Source organism: Narcine bancroftii, chromosome 3 (assembly GCF_036971445.1).
Source record: "Narcine bancroftii isolate sNarBan1 chromosome 3, sNarBan1.hap1, whole genome shotgun sequence".
NCBI lineage: Eukaryota > Metazoa > Chordata > Chondrichthyes > Torpediniformes > Narcinidae > Narcine > Narcine bancroftii.
Genome location: NC_091471.1, coordinates 369,023,696 through 369,043,454, shown reverse-complemented (window position 1 = coordinate 369,043,454; position 19,759 = coordinate 369,023,696). Strand labels below are relative to the sequence as shown.

Sequence of the window (19,759 nt, the reverse complement as noted above, 5' to 3'; positions counted from 1 at the left end):
TTAGTACTAAATGTTAAAGAGCTGCCACCATTAAGATTTGGAGATACAGTGAGGTTGAAGTTTATGTAATTGGATTACTGCTTAAGAAGTAATGGTGTCTTTATGTTCACCATACCTTAGCTCAAATTTTGGAGAAATGGATTCCATTATTAGAGAAACAAGTTCCATCTCAGGAAATTCACCAGAAACTTGATTGGTAGCTGTAGAGATACTGGGGTATGCATCACAGGAGAACCAATTGGGATCATACCAGAAAAGTAATCTATTGCACCTGGAAAACTTTGTACTGTAGTACATGAAAACTTGATCATTATTTTGAATGTTTGTCTTTTGCTTAATGTGTCATATATACATTTCATATGAAAAACTTTTTTCACTATCACTATTCTTTCAAGGCTATAAGAAATAGGAGCAGGAGTTGGACATCTGGCCAGTCAAGCCTGCTCTTCCATTCAATGAGATCATGGGTGATCTGATGAGAGGCTCATCTCTACTCACCTGCCTTTTCCTCATCTCCTTTAATTCCCTTACTATGAAAAAATCTATTTAACCTTGATTTATATTTACTGCTTCAAGAGCAGCAAATTCCACAGTTTCACTACCCTCTGGGAAAAACAGTTCCTCCTTATCTCTGTCCAAAATCTACTCCCCTGAATCTTGAGGCAATGTCCTTTAATTCTGGTCTCTCCCACCAAAGTAAACAACATCTGTGCCTTTCATAATTTTGTTTTGGTAAGATCCCCTCTCATTCTTCTAAATTCCAGCGACTGCAGACCCAGATGACTCACTCTCTTCTAACAGATTATCCCCCTTATCTCTGGAATCAACCTGGTGAATCACCTCTGCACCACCTTCAAAGCTAGTACATCCTTCCTCAAGTAAGGAGACCAGAAATGCACGTAGTACTCCAAATGGGGCCTCACCAGTACCTTGTACAATTGCAGCATAATCTCCCTAAATTCAATCCCTCTGGCAATGAAGGCCAACGTTCCATTTGTCTTCTTGATAGCCTGCTGCACCTGCAAACCAATTTGTTGTGATTCATGCACAAGCACTCCCAAGTCCTTCTGCACGGCAGCATGCTGCAATCACAGTAATACTCTGATCTTCCATTTTTCCTTCCAAAGTGGATAACCTCACATAACCTAACAGCCGTTAGAGTTAAGAAACTGCTAATTGTGTTTTTTTTTAATTAGAATGTAAGAAAATGGAGCAGGAGTAGGACATGTGGTTCCTCAAAATTGTTCCGTTATCAATGAGATCATAGCTAATTTGATCTTGGATCCAACTACAGTTCTCCATTATTCCTTTTGATTCACCTATAAGAGAAAATTCTATCTTGTACTTAAAAAATTTACAGATTTACAATCATCTGAGGGAACAAAGTCCTCCTTGACTATATTTAAAATGGAGAATGCCTTATACTGAATCAATGTCTTCTCAATTTAGTTTAGCCCATAAAGATAACATCCTCTCCATGTCAAATGGGCAAGTTCCAAAGTTAATTAGATTTAATTATATTTCAATCAAATTGGGCTGAATTTCATACACAGGAGGGTGTGAAAGTAAGGGTCTGCCTAGTGTAGCCTGATGTAGATTTTATCAATTTAATTAATGCCTACATGTGCCTTGTTGATTTGTGGAAGAAAGCTGATAGTTGCAGATAACTAAGGACAGAGAGGGGCATCTGGGATGGGTGTTGCCTGGCAATGACAGCCAAGCTGAAATTCCATTACCAAGGACAGTGAGAGGCTCTGGAATGTGTGTTATCTGATAACCACAACATAGCTGATAACTTTCTAGAAGTTCGATTTTTCTCTAGACTCATGTAATTTACAGGAATTAGGGGAATGAAAACTGTAAAAATACCTTCGAGGCGGGGGACACATTTGCATGATTGGTCCGCAATATAATGCATCACGTAGATCAGTGGTTTTCAAACTTTTTCTTTCCACTCACATACTATCTTAAATAATCCCCATGCTTAGGTGTTCTCTGACAAGTCAGGTGGTATGTGAGTAGGGAAAAAATGTTGAGAACCACTGCTTTAGACCCATTTGTTACTGAAATGTTTTACTTGAGAAAAATTGTCATTGCCCCATTTTCTTTAGAGTTCTGAAACCGTGCACATAACGAGTCAATTGGGTACGATAAAAACAGTGTTTTTCAAACTTTTTCCTTTCCACTCACATACAGAAGGTACACGCACAGGGATTACTAAAGGTGATATGTGAATGGAAAGAAAAAGTTTGAAAACCACTGATGTAGATGAACATAGCACAGCTTAATACTGATGAGATAATGCTTGCTGCCTAGGAGGTGATTTGAGAATGGTTAATGTCACATTGTGTTGGAGAATTTAAACCTATGCATTTGTGTGTTCAGGGAGCTCCTTGATCCCCTATGGGCTGGGGGAGGGGTGGTGATAGATTTCCCACCAAGATTGTGTGAAAATAAAGGAGTACAGGGAAACTAAAGTGTCTGAGTCCTCCATTGCTTACATTTGCTGAAGAATGGAGAACCACCCTGCAGCTGGACGAAGGGGGTCGAAAAGGCAGCCTTCATCAAGAGAAGAAGTTTAGCTGGGCAATATTGTATAATATGGACTTTAATCTAAGTATTCAAGCTTGGTACTTGATTGTTTCCCCATATGAAAATTAGCCTGATTGATAACCTTGACTAGCCAGATCACAAGAGCAGCATGGTTGGCGTAATGGTTAGCACAACACCATTACAGTGCCAGTGATGGGGACCAAGGTTCGAATCCCGCACTATCTGTAAAGAGTTTGTACATTCTTCCCATCTCTGCATGGGTTCTCCCCAGGGGCTCCAGTTTCTTCCCACCATTTGAAATGCACCAGGGGTGTAGGTTAATTGGGTGTAATTTGGCAGCACGGGCTCGAGGGCCGAAATGACCTGTTACTGTGCAGTATGTCTACCTAAGATTGCGCCCTCTAGATGTGCTTGTTCCTCATTTCTCCACAATTGCAAGCAGTGCCGATAAAGGTACTTACCTTCTCCCCATACCTGTTCGTGGCGGTGCCGATAAAGATACTTACCTTCTCCCCATACCTGTTCTTGGCGCCGATAAAGGTACTTACCTTCTCCCCATACCTGTTCTTGGCGGTGCCGATAAAGATACTTACCTTCTCCCCATACCTGTTCGTGGCGGTGCCGATAAAGATACTTACCTTCTCCCCATACCTGTTCTTGGCGGTGCTGATAAAGGTACTTACCTTCTCCCCATACCTGTTCTTGGCGGTGCCGATAAAGGTACTTACCTTCTCCCCATACCTGTTCTTGGCGGTGCCGATAAAGATACTTACCTTCTCCCCATACCTGTTCTTGGCGGTGCCGATAAAGGTACTTACCTTCCCCCCATACCTGTTCTTGGCACCGATAAAGGTACTTACCTTCTCCCCATACCTGTTCTTGGTGGTGCCGATAAAGGTACTTACCTTCTCCCCATACCTGTTCTTGGTGGTGCCGATAAAGGTACTTACCTTCTCCCCATACCTGTTCTTGGCGCCGATAAAGGTACTTACCTTCTCCCCATACCTGTTCTTGGCGCCGATAAAGGTACTTACCTTCTCCCCATACCTGTTCTTGGCGGTGCCGATAAAGGTACTTACCTTCTCCCCATACCTGTTCTTGGCGCCAATAAAGGTACTTACCTTCTCCCCATACCTGTTCTTGGTGGTGCCGATAAAGGTACTTACCTTCTCCCCATACCTGTTCGTGGCAGTGCCGATAAAGGTACTTACCTTCTCCCCATACCTGTTCTTGGTGGTGCCGATAAAGGTACTTACCTTCTCCCCATACCTGTTGTTGGCGGTGCCGATAAAGATACTTACCTTCTCCCCATACCTGTTCGTGGCAGTGCCGATAAAGATACTTACCTTCTCCCCATACCTGTTCTTGGTGGTGCCGATAAAGGTACTTACCTTCTCCCCATACCTGTTCTTGGCGGTGCCGATAAAGATACTTACCTTCTCCCCATACCTGTTCTTGGCGGTGCCGATAAAGATACTTACCTTCTCCCCATACCTGTTCTTGGCGGTGCCGATAAAGATACTTACCTTCTCCCCATACCTGTTCGTGGCAGTGCCGATAAAGATACTTACCTTCTCCCCATACCTGTTCTTGGTGGTGCCGATAAAGGTACTTACCTTCTCCCCATACCTGTTCTTGGCGGTGCCGATAAAGATACTTACCTTCTCCCCATACCTGTTCTTGGCAGTGCCGATAAAGATACTTACCTTCTCCCCATACCTGTTCTTGGTGGTGCCGATAAAGGTACTTACCTTCTCCCCATACCTGTTCTTGGCGGTGCCGATAAAGATACTTACCTTCTCCCCATACCTGTTCTTGGCGGTGCCGATAAAGATACTTACCTTCTCCCCATACCTGTTCTTGGTGGTGCCGATAAAGGTACTTACCTTCTCCCCATACCTGTTCTTGGCGGTGCCGATAAAGATACTTACCTTCTCCCCATACCTGTTCTTGGCGGTGCCGATAAAGATACTTACCTTCTCCCCATACCTGTTCTTGGCGGTGCCGATAAAGATACTTACCTTCTCCCCATACCTGTTCTTGGCGGTGCCGATAAAGATACTTACCTTCTCCCCATACCTGTTCTTGGCGGTGCCGATAAAGATACTTACCTTCTCCCCATACCTGTTGTTGGCGGTGCCGATAAAGATACTTACCTTCTCCCCATACCTGTTCTTTGCGGTGCCGATAAAGATTTTTACCTTCTCCCCATACCTGTTCTTGGCGGTGCCGATAAAGATACTTACCTTCTCCCCATACCTGTTCTTGGCGCCGATAAAGGTACTTACCTTCTCCCCATACCTGTTCTTGGCGGTGCCGATAAAGATACTTACCTTCTCCCCATACCTGTTCTTGGCGGTGCCGATAAAGATACTTACCTTCTCCCCATACCTGTTCTTGGCGGTGCCGATAAAGATACTTACCTTCTCCCCATACCTGTTCTTGGCGGTGCCGATAAAGATACTTACCTTCTCCCCATACCTGTTGTTGGCGGTGCCGATAAAGATACTTACCTTCTCCCCATACCTGTTCTTTGCGGTGCCGATAAAGATTTTTACCTTCTCCCCATACCTGTTCTTGGCGGTGCCGATAAAGATACTTACCTTCTCCCCATACCTGTTCTTGGCGCCGATAAAGGTACTTACCTTCTCCCCATGCCTGTTCTTGGCGCCGATAAAGGTACTTACCTTCTCCCCATACCTGTTCTTGGCGGTGCCGATAAAGATACTTACCTTCTCCCCATACCTGTTCTTGGCGCCGATAAAGGTACTTACCTTCTCCCCATGCCTGTTCTTGGCAGTGCTGATAAAGGATCTTACCTTCTCCCCATACCTGTTCTTGCTTCCTTTCATTTGGCAGGTTTCTAAAAATAGCAAACAACTGTAGAACTGAAAAAGCAGGTCAAATTGATGTTGGCAGATTTAAAAGAAATTTAAATTATTAACACACTTCCCTAGGAATAGATTATGCCCTGCCTTCATTATACCCGAATGCAGGCTCATGGAGCCACCTTAGGTTTCTTTTGCAGTAAATGAATAAAGATCACTTGGAGGAAAATCAAGGAAAAATTATTGCCCATGGAACTAAATGCAACCAGAATCTGTGTAAGTAACATACTTTGAGAATTTGGTTTCAATTTAGAATTTTTTTTGGATTTCATAGATTTTTACTTACTCGCCCTATATTATTTAATTATTTTTTCCACATTCTGTGTAAGATTCTGCTTTTCATGAATGGTTGGGTATCCAATATTTTTAAGACTTATTTATTGATAATAATTTAACTTCTTTTGAACAGATATCTTTAAAATTTAAGCCACCAAAGTATCATTTCTTTAGATTCTTACATATTGAATTCACTATTATTGAGACTTTCTCAGGACCTTGCTATAAATACAATGGGGATGATTTATAATTTTAAACTAAATTTTTTCAAAAGCTGATATCAGCTATATATAATTTATTATTAAAGTCTAGGGATAACTCCATAGATAAGATTACAAAATTAAGGGAGCAAGATTTTCAGCTCTCATTCTCATATACTACATGGTAAATTGGTAAATTTCTCCTCTTCATGTGCCTCTCATTCGCTTATACGATTTGAGGTAGTACGCCAAGCCAACTTTTCTAAAGTTCAATTGGCTAAATTTTATCCTAATATTTCTTTGAATTGTGATAGATGTAAGACTGAAGAGGGTACTTTATTACATATGTTTTGGTGTTTCCAAATTTTGAGAAGATATCTTTCGTACCTTATTTTTAGTTCTTCAAACAAATATTATGCCTCATCTTTTAATTACTCTTTTTGGATCAACTAAGGTAATTGATTAGAAATTAACTGTGTCTCAACCCCATGTAGTTTCTTTCGTTTCCCTTATTGTTAGACGATCAATATTGATGAGATGGAGAGATGTTGTCCCTCCTACTCACACTCAATGGCATGATGGCATGTCTCACCTTTGGGGGGAAAAAAAATCAGATGTTCTCCTAATGTAATGGAACCAAACTTTTCAAACTTATGAGATCCTTTTATTAACCTTTTTCATAATCTATAAGATCATTTAGATCATTTAAGTTTGTGTGGGTTTTTTTTAATGGTAGTGAAATTGTATGTATTTTCCAAGTAACCAGAATGGAAGGGGGTAGAATTTATAGTATAGTATCAATTTATTTTGTTTTCCCTTTTTCAGTTATCCATATGTTATAACTAATTAAATGATTCCTTTTTTTATACGTGATTATTATGATATTGAGTTTATATGTAACAGCTTTTCTCTTTTCTCTATATTTTCTTTCTTCATATTACTTCTTTCTATTTAGATAAATATAGCTTATACTTTTTGTATTTATTGTAAAATTCAATTAAAATATTGAAACAGACTCTGCGTCAGTGCAAGACAATGCAGTATAACTTGGTTAACAATAGATCAATACTTTTAATAGAAATATAGAAAACTTGGAATTTACGGTTTATCTTCTGCCGTCTTGTGATATAATCAGCAATATTGCAGCATTTAGGATGAAGTTTTCTGAATTAAATGAGCTGCTCATGACATGGGAATCTACAGATGTGGAAGTTTTTTAAATTATGTTTTATAGCTGTTAAAAGTGAGTTGATTATATCTTCTAATCAATGGATAAAGCAATGATTTTTTAACATAACATATAACATAACAATTACAGCACGGAAACAGGCCATTAGGCCCTTCTAGTCCGCACCGAACCAAACACCCCTTTCTAGTCCCACCTCCCTGCACAATGCCCATAACCCTCCATCTTCTTCTCATCCATATACCTGTCCAACCTTTTCTTAAATAATACAATTGACTCTGCCGCCACTATTTCTCCCAGAAGATCATTCCACACAGCTACCACTCTCTGAGTAAAGAAGTTCCCCCTCATGTTACCTCTAAACCTCTGCCCCTTAATTCTTAACTCATGTCCTCTTGTTTTAAACTTTCCTCCTCTTAACGGAAATAGTCTATCCACATCCATTTTGTCTATCCCTTTCATAATCTTAAATACTTCTATCAAATCCCCTGTCAACCTTCTACGCTCCAAAGAATAAAGACCCAATCTGTCCAATCTCTCCCCATACTCCAGATGCTTAAACCCAGGCAACATTCTGGTAAACCTTCTCTGCACTCTCTCCACTCTGTTTATATCCTTCCTATAATTAGGCGACCAGAACTGCACACAGAACTCCAAATTAGGCCGCACCAACGTCTTATACAATCTCAACATCACCTCCCAACTCCTATATTCCATGCAATGATTGATAAAGGCCAGCATACTAAAAGCCTTCTTCACCACCCTATTCACGTGAGTTTCTACCTTCAGGGAACGATGTACCGTTACTCCTAAATCTTTCTGCTCTTCTGTATTCATCAATGCTCTCCCATTTACCACGTATATCCTGTTCTGATTCTTCTTACCAAAATGAAGCACCTCACACTTATCAGCATTAAATTCCATCTGCCATTTTTCAGCCCACTTTTCTAAGCAGCCCAAATCCCTCTGCAATCCTTGAAAACCTTCTTCATTATCCACTATTCCACCTATCTTAGTATCGTCTGCATATTTACTAATCCAATTCACCACCCCATCATCTAGATCATTAATGTATATAACGAACAACAATGGGCCCAATACAGATCCTTGAGGCACACCACTGGTCACCGGCCTCCAACCTGACAGACAATTATCCACTACCACTCTCTGGCCTCTCCCTTTCAGCCAATGTTCAATCCATTTGACTATCTCAAAATTTATACCTAAAGACTGCACCTTCCTAACTAACCTTCCATGTGGTACCTTATCGAAGGCCTTACTGAAGTCCATATAGACAACATCCACTGCGCTACCCTCATCCACATTCCTAGTCACCTCTTCAAAAAATTCAATCAGATTGGTCAAACATGACCTTCCTCCCACAAATCCATGTTGAGTGCTCCTGACCAGACCCTGTCTATCCAGATGTTTATAAGTACTATCTCTAAGAATTTTCTCCATTAATTTACCTACCACAGACGTCAAACTTACAGGCTGATAGTTGCCAGGCTTCCTCCTTGAACCCTTTTTAAATAACGGAACCACATCCGCAATGCGCCAATCCTCTGGCACTATCCCCATATCTAATGACATTTAATAATCAGAAATTTTATTTTACTCAATTCTATTTTTATATAATCACAAGGAACAAAATTTTGGGTTCTAGTTTTCAATTTATGTGAAAATTTAGACTGCCAGTCTCCTCACCTTATATCCTACCCTAAATACAGCACCATAAGCAGATATTTTTCTTTTGTTGTTCACCGTCAGAACCTGAGTTCCAAAAACCTGTCAATAAAATAAAAGGAATGAATGTGTACTCACCTCTCTGTAGATTTAATTTTCAAATTCTACAGTGTTGCAGAGTGAGGCTTGGTCAGTGTTCAAGGCTCCATTCCTTAATTTTTATGTCACAAATGGTTGTATTTGAGTTTAAACATATAAATTATCTCTGCTAATCACATGTCCACTGATTACTAGGAGTCAGTATTACTGCAGGGTTAGTCATTAAGTCCTTCTGTCCACCAAGATGAATTGAATAATGTCAAGGGAAAACCTGAGGAATCAGGTTTGGGGAGAGCCAGCACAGATATCAAAAACTGAACAGCCTTCTTCTCTATTTTCACTCTCCTATAATTTTTAAATTTCTGACCAAAATCAGGTTGGTACTTTCTTGTTCAGAAACTAATCATGAGTTAATGCTCCCTACCATTATTAACGCACAAATGAGGATATAAGTTTAGTGAATGAGACACAGAGTGAGTTGCAAATCTTGAGTATTGCTGGTTGATTTACATTGTTTTGCCATTTGCTTTTCCAAACTGGCATTTCATTCTTGGTCTTCCCAGTATTTTTAAGAAACTGCTAGATTTGTACAAAAATTATCCATTAAACATGCAGCAAAATGTTATGCCTACCGATTAACAGTGCGAACATTCTTCATAATTATGTGACTATTTATTATTGAAATATTTATCAACCTCACTAGCCATATATTTATCAATATAATTTCCAGATTCTCATTCCTTCAATTGATAAATTGTTTGTGGAGATTCTTGTTAAAATATTAATTCAAACTTTTTTTTCCTCTCACGTAGATATAGACAACATCTCTGTGAAGAAAAGGAGATACAATAAACCTCTTTTATACAATAAATATACAATGAAGCTCTTTTGAAAAAGTCTTTGATCTGAAATATTTATTGCAGATTCCGTCTTATGCAATTTTTTGTTTTTGTTTTTTCTCTCTTTTCACTTCAATTTCTATTCTGGGTTTGATCGTGATATACTCTCTCTAATTCCCTGTTATTCTATATTAATTTTTATTGATCATGAAGTTCTCATGATTGAGAAGACACACGGATGATCGACCCATTTATTATGGTTCCAAATTTCTTATTACTCCCATTCCTGACATTTTTTTCTTACCCTCTCTCTAACCATTTTACCCTCCCCACTTCTTGGTTTCTTCCTCAACCTATCTCTCCATCTGTCTCATCTTCTGGACCCCTCCCAGCTTCTTTCCCCCTTTATATTCCCCCCCCCCCCTTTCCTGCAGTCTTGATAAAGAGGCCATATTGTGACAGATTATAGATATGTTTTTGGGAGATAAATTGGGGCAGGTTTTTTAGTGTAGGTCACATACAAACACTTTAAAAATGTATCATTTAAATTACTGGAGCTCTGCTAATGTTAGACATGTCGGTGCCTAGAGCTTTTGCAAAAGTTTTGGAGAGTACCCAAGAGACTTCACTAATGGATTGTTGTTTACAAAAAGGCAACAGATGAAAGAACTTGTCGGAGCTGCAGACTGCCTGGAGTGGAACTTGCTGTTCTAGGAGGGTCATGTGGTTTTTCAAGCAGAGGGAGTCAAACAGGTTTTTCTTTCTGAGAAAGAGAGAGAGAATTCAGTTCTGCACTTTTAAAGTCAGCAGCAGCAGATGGGACTGGAACAGGACAAGCTTGTGGAAACCCCACTTGGAAGACGGGTTGTGAGTGCTTAGTTCAGCCTGGTCAAAGCCCTTGTGGTTAATGCAAGAGGAGAGGACCGGCTGTCTAATGTTTCACTTGAAATAAGAGAAACAAAAGGGAACTCTGTGGTGACCTGAAAGAAAGAGCTTATCATCTGGAGAACCCTGAGGGGGAAAGTTTCTTCGGCAAGACACTGAAGTGGCTGATTAAAAAGGAATCAGTTGTGAGTGCCCAGCAAACAACAAATCTCTCTCTGAAAACCGATAAGAACCTTCCTGAGCGATATCCATTTACCTTTCAAGCACCAAATCCTGATGAACTTTATAAATGTTAAATTCTGTGCACAGTATTTAAAAAATTGCCTGCAACCAGTGAACTTGGAGGAATGAGAAGTGAGATTGGACTGTGAATCAAAGAAATTTTCTTAACTTGCAAAAACATTACATACATGTGCGCTTAGAATTAGAAGGGGGTTAAGTTAGGTGATAAGTCAATAGTGATAAGTTAAAGTGTGATTCTGTTTTCATGTTTAAAGATAATTAAAAGCAACTTTTATTTAAGTAACCATTTGTCTTGGTTAATATCTATTGCTGCTGGGTTTTGGGGTCCTCTGGGCTCGTAACAGTATTCAAAACATTGACTGACCATTTCTACCCATAGATGCTGTCTGATCTGTTGAGTTCCTCCATCAATTCTTTGCTGCTCAACTTATTTCCCCTGTCGTGCAATTGTCCTGTCTCACTTGCAGCAAGTTGCTGTGTACCGTGATAATTAAAGAAAAAAAAATGTTTTTCTTTCTAATGTGCACACAGAAATACTGCTTGTCCTTAGCAAGTGGTAAATCAGGCTCATCTGAATAATGCATTCTTGATGACCCCCTGCATTATCAGTTTTAATTTCAGATTAACAGCATCTACAGTCTTTTGCTTTTCAATGCATTTCAGTTGAGATTCTGTTGTCAACACACATTTCTTTTTGCATAATAAGGGATATCTGTAGTATTTTTGCAATCATGCAATTTATTTCATTTCTTTAGGCAATAATTTAAATATATTTTGCACACATTCTGAAAAAGCTATTAAAAATAAACAGCTCCTTCAGTCCAGAAAATAGTTAAAAAAAAGATCTCATTAAACTACTGCAGAAAAAAAAATTCATCAGACAGCATCATTTTTGGATATATAAATCATATATTCCTGGTTCTGCCGTTTTGTGTGGTGCCATTGTCCAAATCAGAGCTTTAAATATTAATTTGTTTAAAATAAATCTGTTTAGTTTCTGTTAAAATGTGCAGTCAGATGAACATCTTAAATATTATTGCCTTGTGTCCTTTTTAGGATTAGTTACAATTGATACTTAAAATATTGAAATCTAATCTGGACTTTTATTTTGAATCATCAGTCTGATTCTGGTTGCTATTTAAAATAAAATTTCAACCCACGCCAGCAATTGGAAACCAGGTTCTGGGGAAATCCTCCTAATGGAGCAACATATAACTTGGGCAATCTTAAATCTCAAATCTCTTGTGCCATACCTTAAGTAAAGTCCAACTGAAAATGGGTCTCTTTGGCCTTGACTTCTTTCTTCTTCCTTGAACATTGATGTGACAACAATCCTAATTATTTTTACTTTATCTTCTGATTTTATTTTTCAGGTCTTCATTGGGTTGGGATTCCCATATGAAGGACCTGCTCCTCTAGAAGCCATAGCCAATGGGTGTATCTTCTTGCAGCCCCGATTCAATCCCCCTCACAACTCAAAGAACAATGAATTCTTCAGAGGAAAACCGACATCAAGAGAGGCAAGTATGATCTTCAAATGAATGGAATTTCCATGAAGGTGATTGTCTTGGAAATAATATTTGTCAGTAGCACCAACATTATTCCTATCATTAATCATCATTGAATATTTGGTACTTCCAACATCATCAATATACCAGAAAGCTGAAAATTAAGGTTCATTTGTAAAATGCATCAGCCATTCCATTATGTAATGTGCCGATACTGATAATCCGAAAACCACTTAACCGGAATTCTCAGTTATCCAAAAAAAATATCGCTGGCAACATGACGTTACAAGGTGAAAAGAAATTTTCACTTGATGTGCTCATGTGGAGCTCTGGCGCACTGTTAGTGCCAGCTGGGTAACATCAGAGAGCAACTGGAGAAAGTCGGCATGTCAGGCAGTGCATGGAGAGATTGTCCTCATTTAATTTTAGATGTGGGAATGGTTGAAATAGTTTATGTTTTAGAAGTGTTGACATACAGTGCGTTCAAAAAATGAAAACTGAGAAATGGAAATGGGGAAAAGGGGAAAGGTGGTGGTGAGGAAGCGGAAATGAGATTTAAACAAAGTACGAAATGGCCATGTTAGACTATATGACTATAAATATTAATGGAATACATAACCAAATCAAAAGGAAGAGGTTATTAAATTTACTGAAAAAAGAAAAAGAAAACATTGATATAGCATTCATGCAGGAAATGCATCTAACTGAAGTGGAACACGAGAAACTAAGGTATGTAACGGCAGCAACATATAACTCAAAAGCCAGAGGTGTAGCTATATTAATCAATAAAAAAGTACCAATCAAAATAGAGGAGAAAATAATAGATCCAGCAGGGAGGTATGTAATGATAAAGTGTCAGATATATTCAGAATTTTGGAATTTGGTCAATATATATGCACCTAATGAAGAGGATCAAAAGTTTATGCAAGATATCGTTTTGAAGATTGTAGATACGCAGGGGAATATATTGATAGGAGGGGACTTTAACCTTAATTTGGATTCAAAGATGGATAAAACTGGACAAAAGACTAGCAGAAAGAACAAAGTAGCCAAATTTATGGTTAAATCAATGCAGGAAATGCAACTTTTGGATATATGGAGGAGACAACACCCAAAGGAGAAGGAATACTCACATTATTTGAGAAGACATAAAGCATACTCAAGGATTGACCTGTTCTTGCTGTCAGCCCATATCCAAGGGAGAGTTAGGAAAACGGAATATAAAGCTAAATTGTTATCGGATCACTCACCCCTGTTATTAGCAATAGAGCTGGAGGACATCCCACCAAGAACGTATAGATGGAGATTAAACTCCATGCTACTTAAAAGACAGGATTTTAGAGAATTAATTGAGTGCCAAATTAAAAAGTACTTTGAAATAAATACGTAATCAGTGAAAGATAAATTTATATTATGGGATGCAATGAAAGCCTTCATCAGAGGGCAGATAATAAGTTATGTAACTAAGATGAAGAAGGACTACATTCGGGAAATAGAACAGCTGGAAAGGGAAATAGTAAGTACAGAAAAAGAACTAGCAACAAGGGATGATACAACAAAAAGAAGAGAATTGGCAGACAAAAAATAAAATACGAAACACTACAAATGTTTAAGGTGGAGAAGAACATAATGAAGATAAAGCAGAAGTATTATGAGCTAGGAGAAAAAACGCACAAAATACTAGCTTGGCAGCTTAAAACAGAACAAGTTAAAAGAACAGTATTGGCATCAAGGAAAAAGGACAAACAAATTGCATATAACCCAACAGAGATCAATGAAAACTTCAAGGAATTCTATGAGCAATTATACCGAACTGAGAACGAAGGGAAAGAAGACAAAATAGATGAGTTTCTAGCTAAAATTGAACTACCGAAATTGCAAGAAGAGGAGGAAAACAAATTGATAAAACCATTTGAAATAGAGGAAATACGGGATATATTTAAAAAGTTACCGAACAATAAAATGCCTGGAGAGGACGGACTCCCAATAGAATTCTATAAAACATTTAAAAACTTATTCATTCTTCCTCTCCTGGAAGTAGTGAACCAGATTGAAGAAACACAAAACATGCCAGATTCATGTAAAACAGCAATAATTAATACCAAGTAATACCAAAGAAAGAACCACTAACACCAGCATCGTATAGACCAATATCTCTACTTAACTTAGATTATAAGATAATAGCAAAACTATTAGCAAACAGATTGGCCGACTGTGTACCAAAAAGAGTAACACAAGATCAAACTGGATTTATTAAGAAAAGACGAACAATGGACAATATCTGTAAGTTCATTAACTTAATCTATGCAGTACAAGGAAATAAGACGCCAACAGTGGTGGTTGCTTTAGACGCAGAGAAAGCCTTTGACAGGGTAGAATGGAATTATTTATTCAAAGTACTACAGAGGTTCAACCTACCAGAGAAATATATTAATTGGATTAAAGCATTATATAAGGGACCATTGGCGAAGATGACAGTAAATGGATATATATCAAACCAATTTAAATTAAGCAGGTCAACTAGGCAGGGATGTCCACTATCTCCCTCACTGTTCGCTTTAGCTATAGAACCCTTGGCAGAACTGATAAGAACAGAAAATAGAATAAAAGGGATAAAAATAAAAGAGAAGGAATATAAAATCAGTCTATTTGCAGATGACATCATAGTATAGTTAACAGAACCAGAATTATCAATAAAAGAATTACATAAGAAATTGAAGAAATATGGAGAAATATCAGGATTCAAGATCAACGCAAATAAAAGTGAATCGATGCCAATGAATAATGCGGATTTCACAAAGTTTAAGAAAGAATCTCCATTCAAATGGCAAACACAAGCAATCTGATATCTAAGTATTAGACTAGATAATAATCTAGGCTATCTATACAAATTAAATTATCAGCCATTAATGAAGAAATTACAAGATGACTTAGAACATTGGAAAAATTTACCACTAACACTGATAGGAAGGGTAAATTGCATTAAAATGAATATCTTCCCAAGGATATAATACCTATTTCAATCATTACCAATTCCCTTAACAGAGAAATTCTTCAATGAGCTAAAGAAAATAATAAGGAAATTCTTATGGAAAGGGGGGAAACCGAGGATAGCGCTAGATAAATTAGCAGAATGTTACAAACAATGGGGCTTACAGCTACCAAACTTTAAGAATTATTATAGAGCAGCACAATTAAGATATCTATCAGATTTTTATCAAACAAGGGAAAACCCAGATTGGACCAGGTTAGAGCTAGATAAAATATGGGAGAAGGTACCAGAACATATACTTTATAAGTGGAATGAAAAACTGGTGCAACATAGAACTTCACCAGTACTGCACCATCTGCTCAACATTTGGAAGAAGATTCACGTAGAAAGGAAAAAAACAAATTACCAACTACCAAAATTATTATTGACGCAAAATCAACTAATCCCTTTCACAATAGATAACATTTCCTTTAGAGAATGGGAGAGAAAAGGGATCAAAAGAATAGAAAATTGTTTTTTGGGAAATAATTTATTAACATTTGAACAAATGAAGTACAAATATGGTACAATGTTTGCATACCACCAACTGAAAACCTACTTAAAGGACAAATTGGGAAGCAGGCTGAGGTTACCAGAAGGAAGCAGCTTCGAATATGTGATTACAGAAACAATGATAATTAAAAGATTTATAACAAACATGTACATCAAACTGCAAGAGAAAGAGAACGATGAAATAAGCTGTAAACCCAAACAAAAGTGGGAACAAGATCTAAACATAAAGATAAAAAAAAAGAGAGATTGTCCTCAATTCAGGTAACTCCCTCCCCTCTTTCTTTCTATTTCTTCTTTACCCTCCACTGTACTTGGTTCTCCACTGTCCCCAGAGTTGGCGTAGGAACAACTGTAATCGGGGGGCATTAGGGTAATCATGGGGGGTGGGGTGGGAAATGATTTTTATGACAGCCCCAGAGTGGGGGGGGGGGGTTGAGTGGTGGGAAGAGGAGGTGACGGCATCATCGGATGGGGTGGGAATTGGTGGTAGGAGGAGTGGGGATCTCGGACTCCCGGGCAGGTTCCAGTGGAAAGGTATCGGGGATTAGAGCAAGGACCTTGGGCTCTAGGGCAGGTTCCACAACAGCAGTGGGGAGGTGTCGGGGATTGGTGATGGCCAATACAAGTCTTCTGCTGATGCTTCTGGGGTTCTTAACGCCATTTCTCAGTTAATTGATATACATCTGGTTCTGACCCTTTGGATAATCAGAAATGTACTGTTCTGGTTTACAAACAGTTAATATACCTCACATATATTTGCAGTGGTATCATTCATTTATTTTCATTCTGATTACACTTTTGATAAAAAAATTCAAATCAATACAGTAAATTGTCAAGTTATATCCCTTAATATAACTGCAGTAAAATCCCTCTTATCCAGAATTCAAACAATCCACAGCCTTAAGCAACCGGCAAAAAATTCACAGAAAATAAATGGTAAAAATTACAGAAGTTTAGAATTGGTGCGCTTCACCATGAGTTCTCAATTCACACAGCACGCAGTTTCAAGCAACCGGAAAATTCACTTATCCAACATCTACCAATCCCCGTAGGTGCCGGGTACCAGGAGTTTTACTGTATTCACATTTTTTTATATTTATTTACCAGTTTGAGTGGAAATAACTGTGTTTTTCATTCAATACAAGAAATTACTAATTTTATGCACAGAACACTTATAGCGTTCTGAATCATTCAGTACGTAAAGCCCCTTTTGGATGGAAATTCTTGGTATTTTTAGTGTTTTTGTATGACAATTATTCACTGCTCTGCCAATGGAGCTCAGGTCAATGGCTTAATAGCAAGCCCTCCCTCCACTGGAAAATTCACTTATTCGGCATCTACTAATCTCCATAGTTTCCGGATATTGGAGGTTTTACTGTATAAACCTATGAGAATTAAATAATCATTCCTTTCTTTGGTTGCCCTGAATCAGTTACTGGTCCACAGTTTCCCACAAAATTCAGTTGCTTCTATATGACTCAGGTTTCCCATCAGTAGATTGAAGAATGAATTGTTTACTCCTTATTCACAATAAGGATTAAACTGCAGGAGTACATTTTGTCCAATCGTCTGGATATGGGTTCTAGTGCATTGACTGTGTCCAGCTGAACGTGAATAAATAGCACTCAAAAAATCAGGTGGCTCGTACCAAGAGCTGATTAAAACAATGTTTCCATTTTAATATGGTAAGTCACCCCAAAAAACACATTTCCTATGGGAAACAGAAGAATGTCAAGCATTGTTCGTTAGTCATACTCTTCACTATTTTATTTCCACAACTTCATCTCTGTGAGTTACTGGAACTGACATGTGAACTGTGTGGAGCAAACAGTGGGGAATGAAAGGCTGAGGCAACTGGACGGCTCCTCAACTCTTCAGGTTGAAGTGTTCTGAAGTTAAAAACCACAAGTACTGAGAAGGAAATGTCAGTTGGTGTCGATGAATTCAAAGTCAGGAACAGAATAAAAAATATATAAATAACAAGAAAGATTGAGGTAAAAGTGAAAAAAACAAGACACTAAGTATTGTTACAATATTCCCAACATTTAACACCCAAAAGAATGAAATGCACAATTGGAATAGTCAATTTTCAGTGTCAGGGTGGTTACAAGTAATTAATGTTTATCATGTTGTTAAGTATATTAAAATGGTTTAACTCCACGTGGCAGTTTATTTCTCATCTATTTCCAAAATCCAGGAACCTAATATGGTGTGAAGCATTTTAATAGGGACCCAAGATTGAAATGTCATTTTCATGCAGCTTCCCAATTTAATCGCATGTATGCTTTGCCCAAGTTGCAGTGGGTGTTTACAAGTAAATACTGTTACAGCAAGAGATTTTGACAGAAATATTTAGAATAAAATTTGTTAACACTCATGTTTCCCTTCACTTTAAGGTTTCCTCACAACATCCATATACTGAATATTTTATTGGGAAACCACATGTTTGGACAGTCGATTACAACAACACAGAGGAACTAGCATCTGTTATTAGAACGATTTCAGTATCAGAGGTTTGATTATATTTTAAACACTGTTAACTTTGTTATTTTATACATAACATAAAGAAGGGAGGCCAGATAATATATATTGGGTGTGTGTTGTTCAATAAGCAATGAAGTATTAACATTCAAGGATATCTCTGATTCATCAATATCTCTATATAATATAACATTAAATTAAAGATGAACATAAATCCATTACAAGTGAAAACTCCTGTTAACAGCACAAATGAAGAAAACAGACAGTTTTCTTTGTCAGCAGTTAAAAAGAAATGACACAAAATGGCTGGTTTGAGGCAATCAACACTCCAAACACCAGAATTTAGCAAAAAGGTAGTGAGAAAATAGAGAATAAATATGATGGTAATTAAGCTCAGTCAGCAGATGCAGAGTTGTCTGGTCAAGCATGTATGAGCACATCAAGTGGATTCAGTAGCTAATTAGATTAAGAATTCTCAAAAGCGTCAAAACTCAAAGTAATAAGCATTTTACAAAAAAAAATTAGGACATACATGGAGGATTATGACTGAAGATAAAATATTACAGACAAACTTTAACAAAACCATTATGTTACAAACCATGAAAAATGTGATTTTTTTTCCCCCCTGCGGGATCCAGACTCCCACGACAAAATTGGCTTTATGTGACCAGAAAGACTATTCAGCAATAATTAGGGCTTAGTGTTGAGATAAAATGGCTCCTCACTCAGCACAATATTTTCAGCTTTCTTTTACAGTAAGAATAGTGGATAAAACATTCTCATCAAAGCAGTAAATTTGAATTGCTTTCTAATTGATTCTACAGACTGAAACGATGGACTTTGGAAGGAGAACTTGAACTAGAAGGATTGTCTAGATTTCTACAAGCACATACTCAGAATTTCCTGTCAGGTTTTTCTCCAGGGCATCATTCATTCTCATCACATTTTTCTGAACCTAGGCTTTAAGGTTGTATTTTGCTTCCAGATTGATATAAAGTATACCAGATATAATTGAATCATCTCACTCTTGATAGTAATGGCATTTTATCCTATCACACGTGTTGCAATTCAACTAAAGCACAATTAATTCTTGTACGTGGAAAACTGTATTCTATACCTCTCACAATGTCTCTGAGTGGAGAAAATACACTTGCCAAACTATGAATATTACAATTAGGTCAATTTCTTCAAGCCAGGGCTTCTTGTAAATCGTGTCATCTTTTTTTTTTCATTATTTGCCGCTGATTTTAGGAATAGAATACCTTACATTTGTTTTTCACCTTTCTTAGGCTTGCATAACATGTGTTGCATATAATCCCCACGTAAAAAAAAATAGTGAAGTTGGACAAAGTTACTTTACAGCAATTTACA

The 19,759-nt window shown here is 37.8% G+C and overlaps 1 protein-coding gene across 10 annotated transcripts in view; it reads left to right on the top strand.

The window, feature by feature from the left end:
• The window catches only part of LOC138759590 (alpha-1,6-mannosylglycoprotein 6-beta-N-acetylglucosaminyltransferase B), a 619,678-nt gene that overhangs the window by 579,129 nt on the left and 20,790 nt on the right, over window positions 1-19,759 (top strand). For all 10 annotated transcript variants that reach the window (XM_069930278.1, XM_069930274.1, XM_069930271.1 and 7 more), the window contains 2 exons: window positions 12,229-12,375; window positions 18,304-18,420. In XM_069930278.1, coding sequence (XP_069786379.1) covers window positions 12,229-12,375; window positions 18,304-18,420 — 264 coding nt within the window. The remainder of the gene's footprint in view (window positions 1-12,228; window positions 12,376-18,303; window positions 18,421-19,759) is intronic.